The following is a 6,000-nucleotide window of genomic DNA, read 5'->3' as shown; positions in this document are numbered from 1 at the left end:
CCATCTGAGGAGAGATTAATAAGACTGGGACTTTTCAGCTTGGAAAAGTGATGACTAAGGGAGATAATATAAAGGTCTATAAAATCATGACTGGTGTGGAGAAAGAGTAAATAACACTTCCTTATTTACTTTCTCATAACACACAAACTAGGGGCCACCAAATGAAATGAATAGGCAGCAGGTTTAAAACAAACAAAAGGAAATATTTCTTCACACAATGCACTGTCAATCTGTAGAACTCTTTGCCACAGGATGTTGTGAAGGCCAAGACTATAACAGGGTTCAAAAAAGAACTAGATAAATTCATGGACGATAGATCCATCAATGGCTATTAGCCAGGATGGGCAGGGATGGTGGCCCTAGCTTCTGTTTGCCAGAAACTGGGAATGGGCAATAAGGAATGGATCACTTGATAATTACCTGTTCTGTTCATTCCCTCTGGGGCACCTGGTATTGGCTGCTGTTGGAAGACAGGATACTGGGCTAGATGGACCTTTGGTCTGACCCAGTATGGCCGTTCTTATGATATATTTTATTATTATTATTATTAAATTAAGGAACAGTTGCGAATGGGTGGATTGGATTTTAGTGACGTACAGAGAGTTTTGTAACTTGTAAAACCACACTATAAATATAGCTAGCTTAAATGCATATTTTGGAAGCACACTTTCTGTGTAAGGTGAACATCCTGCAAGATAAAAATTGGTCGTGTGCCAGTAATACATTTTAACGTTTTTAGAAGGTCTCTTTCTATAAGTCTATAATATCTAACTAAACTATTGTTGTATGTAACGTAAATAAGGTTTAAAAATGTTTAAGAAGTGTCATTTAAAATTAAATTAAAATGCAGAGCCGGGACCCGGGCAGTGTGAGTGCCACTGAAAATCCGCTTGCGTGCCGCCTTTGGCACGCATGCCATAGGTTGCCTGCCCCTGTTCTAGATTCTGCAGCCAATGCCATGAAGTGGGGATAGGATGTTCACCCGGAGGAAGGTTCTCTTTCCTATATGCATTTGTGCTGGGTTCACAAGTCCTGCACCTTGCATTGCTCGTCACCTTCAGAGACATTTTTTTCTCCTGGTGAGAAACTGCATTATGATTTACATGGAAGACAAGGGTTCGACGTGTTTTGCAGAAATGGGGTTTTTCACTGGGTTTGCTAACCGTGAGAAACTCTCTTTTAGTTTACAGTCTTAGGTCCAAATCGTCAACCCCACTTTAGCTGTGCTGGGCCATTCCAGCAGCACCAAGGAAAACAAAAGTTGGTAGATCCAGCTATCTGAGGATTTCCCCTTACAGCTGTCAGTTTGGGGGGTGTGTGTGACTGGGAGAAGTATATGGCAAGAACACCCTTACACTCCAGTGATCCCCTGGCTACAGGAATGATCCCTTGGAGACCATTATAGCTGGTAGACCATAGAGCAGTCCTGAGGGTGCTCTAAGTTATGCCAGGGGGTGAACTGACATCCAGCAGCCCTGGGGATCAAGGTATGTTTACAGTGCAGTCATAGGGTAGGATTCCAGCTCATGTAGCCATACATGAGTTAGCTTTAATCTAGCTAGCTTGAGCACGGGAGCAATGAAGGAGCAGCAGCAGGCACTTCAGCATGGACTACCCCCATGAGTAATTAGTGTTGCAGGCGGCCATGCACAGCATACACTGAAGTGGGGACTCCCACAGCTTCACTTCTCTGGTACCTAAGCGAATTAGATTAAATCTAGCTTGGATGTCTCTCCGTGAGCTGCAATCCTACCCCATCATTGCAGGGGAGACGCACCTTTAGAGCCACGTTTGCTGCCTCCAAACTGTGTCGAGCAGAGTTCTGGCACTGCTGAAGATCTGGCTCCTAGAATTGACAGCACCTCTGACCGGTCCCCCTGGAAGTGCTAGCATGGGCCCTGAATCCTGCAAATTCACTTTAAGAACCGGAATTTTCTCAGGGATTTTGAGAAGGACTCATTAAACTTCTCACTAGCGAAGTTGTAGATCAAAGGATTGAGACAGCAGTTCACCATGGTGAAAAGCCAAGAGGCATAATACACAATTTCCACCTGGTGCAGGCGCTCACAGGACAGGTTGTAATACTTTACAATCACTCCTATGGTCCGGCTCACATGCAGTGGCACAAAGCAGATGACAAAGATAGCCAGGGACACCATTATCATCTGTAAGGACTTTGTTTTCATCACCCTGCCCCGGAGGCTCGTACTGTTCATTTTAGCAATGGTAGCTCCCAGCAAGGCATAGCAGGTCAAGGAGATGCCAAAGGGGAGGAGGAAGTTGACCGTCACCAGGAAGATATTGTAGTACAAGTAAAGAGAGGTGAACTCCGATTGATGGATACTCATGCATTTCACAGAGCCATCGATGGATGAAGTCTTGAGGACGACGAACAAGGGCAGCCCTTGGATGCTTAGGAGAAACCATACAAACAAGCTGAGCTTCTTCAGGAAGGACTTCTTCTTCCAAAGGGTCCTGGAGCTGTAGTGAACGACAGCAACGTACCTGTGAATGCTGATGAGCGTCAGGAAGTAGATGCTGCCATATAAGTGAGTGCTGAGGATGAAGATTTTGAACTGGCAGAGGAACTGACCAAATGGCCAGCTGTTGCCCATGCTGAAATAGGCCACAATCAGCGGCACAATGGGAATAAGAAGGGCATCCGCTAAGACTAGGTTGAACTGGAGGATCATGCCAGAATTCCACTGCTTGATATGGAACCAGAATATCCACAGACTGATGCTGTTCAGAACGAGGCAGGCCAAGAAGAGAATGCTCAGCAGGACGGGGATGACATGGGGCAGCACCTGTGACTTGCACTCTGTGCTGGCGTTCGTGACAGGATGAAAGCTGGTGGCGCTAAACACTTGGGAAGAAGTCTCCATACTTTGGGTGACCTGCAGCAGAAGGGGCAAGAAAGAGAAAGTATTGACACTTTTAGGGTCCCTCTTCTCCTTTGAGGAGATAACGATGAGCCGAATTTTAGAACAATGCCAGGAAGTACGTCAGAAGCAGGTCTGCAGCACAGTTACTGGGTCCTGCAAGTCCACTGCAATATGATGTCCCTTTGGCTAACGGCATCTGCCAAGCATATTAAACTAAGTATTTAGCCAACCAAAGAATGAGATACAGTAGATAGGGCTGAATTTGGCTTGCTCTTTCATAAGCAAATGCAAACCCATGGAAAACAGTAGCTTTGAGCCTGCTTATACCAGGGTTCAATTTTCCCAGTGTATTACGGGGAAAGTGAAAAGGTTACATTTAAAGCACCGAGCAAATTATTATAGGTGGGTCCTAAGAACTGAAGTCCTGTCTGCTCCCCATGGACCTGTAAATAGCTGGGATGTTTTTCTTAGTAATAGGGGCTTTGGCCAAAAGTTTCCCCTCTTCCCACTGTTGTGCGAGGTGTTTTACATGGCTGATTGCTGCCCTTTGCCCCAGAGATGGCTGCATTTCAGTTGTGTAGCATACTTTCTGAAGCATTTTTGGATTCTTCAGTAATGTCAGGCATTACTGACTACCCCAGGGGAAACGTTGGAACAAATGAGCCCTGACCCGGTGTATTTTTAAACACTTGGTTCCAAAAGCCACTTTAAAATGCTGGAATCATCCACTTTAGAAAGACTTCACACCCGTTCAATGAAATATTCAGCTGCATTTCCCTCTCAGTGCATTGTCTTATGGGTCTTGTAATTCAGGTGGATCTGACTCAGAAGAAAATATTTCAGTTCAATTTTCCTGATGGCAAATTGGAATTTTCTCCCCCCCACCCACAGAAAGTTTTGATTTTGCAGAAATTGCATTTGCTGTCAGAAAATCATCCCGGCAGGAAATTCCCAACCCGCTGGGAGGCAGCATACGCCTCCCAGGTCAGGTACTGAGACTCAGGAGAGCAATATCTGATATTGTTGAGCATAAGCCCTACTTCAGAGAGCACCAGTCCTGGGGTCTTTTGTTGAGGGAGGGCAGAGGGGATGAGAGTGATGATGGACTGCTCTGCCACTCCCCCCAAGTCTTTCCTGGTGTTAACCCCTCCACCTCCCAAGCCCTGTAACACAGCTACCTTTCTTCCCGCCAACAAGGACCAGACGGGATTCCCCTTTGGGACCCCCAAATGCTGCTCTTTTAATTAGAATCTTCAGGGCAGGACACAGAGCTGTGACCTGGCAGGCACACGTCACGGGACTTGATTCATTTTAATCGACCATCACCTGGGCCCACACAAGTGAAACCCTCAGCCCCACTGACAGGTTGTTTACAGCTCAATTTTCAAACATGGGAGCCTAACGTTGGGGATGTAGGTCATGGGTAGAGCCACGCAGCTTCACCCCTTCCACCCAAGGCCCTGCCCGTACCCAGCCTCTGTCAGAGCCTCGAGCGCCCCCCCTTCCTCACAACCGGAGGAGCCCCAGCTGAACCCCCTCGGGCTCCTGCCAGCTTGGGGGAGAGGGTGGAGCATGGGCGGGGCCAGAGCTTAGCCTCCCCTGGCCTGTTATACCTGTGTCATAAATATACAGTTAAGGATTAATTCCTCTTTTACCTGTAAGGGGTTAGGAAGTTCACATAACCTGGCTGACACCTGACCAGAGGGACCAACGGGGGGACAAGATGCTTTCAAAGAGGGAGGAGGGGAAAAGCCTTTGTCTGTTCTGTGTGGGCTTTTGCCAGACAGGGAGAAGGAACCATCCCACTCTTAACAGGGTAGTGAGTAATTAGAGAAGGAATGTATTAAATTTCTGTTGCAAAATAGAGGGAGAATCAAATTGGGTTTCTGTGTAACTTTAAAGTTTTGCCCAGAGGGAAATCCTCTGTGTTTTGAATCTGTTGTCTGTGAGATTATCTTGCTTTCTTATCTCACAGAGGTATTCCTTTCACCATTTTTTTTTGGCTTTAATTAAAATTCTTCTTTTAAGGGGAAAAAAAAGTAATTTAATAAATTCCTTCTCTAATTACTACTCTGTTAGGAGTGGGATGGTTCCTTCTCCCTGTCCGGCAAAAGCCCACACAGAACAGACAAAGACTTTTTCCCTCCTCCCTCTTTGAAAGCATGTTGTCCTCCCATTGGTCTCTCTGGTCAGGTGTCAGCCAGGTTATGTGATCTTCTTAAGCCCTTACAGGTAAAAGAGGAATTAACCCTTAACTGTATGTTTATGACAATCCGCCGCCCATGATGTATATCCATATTAAAGCACCTAAGTAGACATTTCAAGCTCTTAAATCTGCACTGAGGTGCAGGTATTTTGGTGCATAAACGTAGGTACCCTGCAACATCAGTCACTGCTCAGCTTTCGAAGCTTGTGTTGTCCCCCCAAAAATGCCACAGTGTTTTGGACAAAATGCTACGGCGTACCGTACACTACTTCTCGTTTTTCGTCAGTCATCTTAAAGCCTACACAGGCCCGGAAAGGAAGCTCATGTCAGACTGCCTATCAGGCACCCTCAGCGAGCTAGTGCAACTGCTTCTTCCTGCCCTGGGTCCGTAACGTGGGGTATAAGACATTCACAGGACTCGTCGCTGGAGACCACATTCACAGTAATGAGCTATGTATTGTTAGCTAGCTAGCTGGGTGTGGCTGGAGCCGTGTGTGGGAGGAAGTGAGCGTGAGAATGTTCGTTGTCCCCCCACAGTCACAGAGGTATTCTTAGAACATACATAGTTTCATTCTCTCATGAGAATGAGTGAGTTAGACAATTAAATTGCATCTTTCTGTTCACTTCAGGGCCACTCCGTGTCTTTATATTGTGGCTCTCCAAAGAACTGGCTAAAGGATTTGTGAGGGGGTTTAGAGGGGAGTGTTATCTGCTTGTTAGCACAGTGGACCAAGAATCAGGATATCTGGATTCAAGTCCTCGGTTTTCCACCAGCCCTGAGACACCTTGGGTGACTTTAACCACTCTGTGCCTCTTTGTCAAATGGGGGAATCTTAATTATTACCCAGTCCAGGGGGTTGTTGAAGCTTAATTATTGTTTGCAAAGCCCCGATGAGGCTCAGGTGAGAA

At 46.3% G+C, this 6,000-nt stretch overlaps 1 protein-coding gene across 1 annotated transcript; it reads right to left on the bottom strand.

Annotated features, from left to right (window-relative positions):
• Window positions 1–1,492: 1,492 nt before the first annotated feature.
• Window positions 1,493–2,887, bottom strand: LOC101947727 (P2Y purinoceptor 4-like). The gene has a single exon (XM_005309141.3). The coding sequence runs from the start codon at window positions 2,883–2,885 to the stop codon at window positions 1,914–1,916; it is 972 nt and encodes a 323-aa protein (XP_005309198.2). The 5' UTR covers window positions 2,886–2,887; the 3' UTR covers window positions 1,493–1,913.
• Window positions 2,888–6,000: the final 3,113 nt, after the last annotated feature.

This window comes from Chrysemys picta, chromosome 18 (assembly GCF_011386835.1).
Source record: "Chrysemys picta bellii isolate R12L10 chromosome 18, ASM1138683v2, whole genome shotgun sequence".
In the NCBI taxonomy this organism is placed as follows: Eukaryota; Metazoa; Chordata; order Testudines; family Emydidae; genus Chrysemys; species Chrysemys picta.
This window is presented reverse-complemented; position numbering and strand designations above follow the sequence as displayed.

Bases quoted from the DNA above. Each gene is read 5' to 3' on its own strand.
- LOC101947727 (XM_005309141.3), bottom strand. From the start codon at position 2,885: ATGGAGACTTCTTCCCAAGTGTTTAGCGCCACCAGCTTTCATCCTGTC.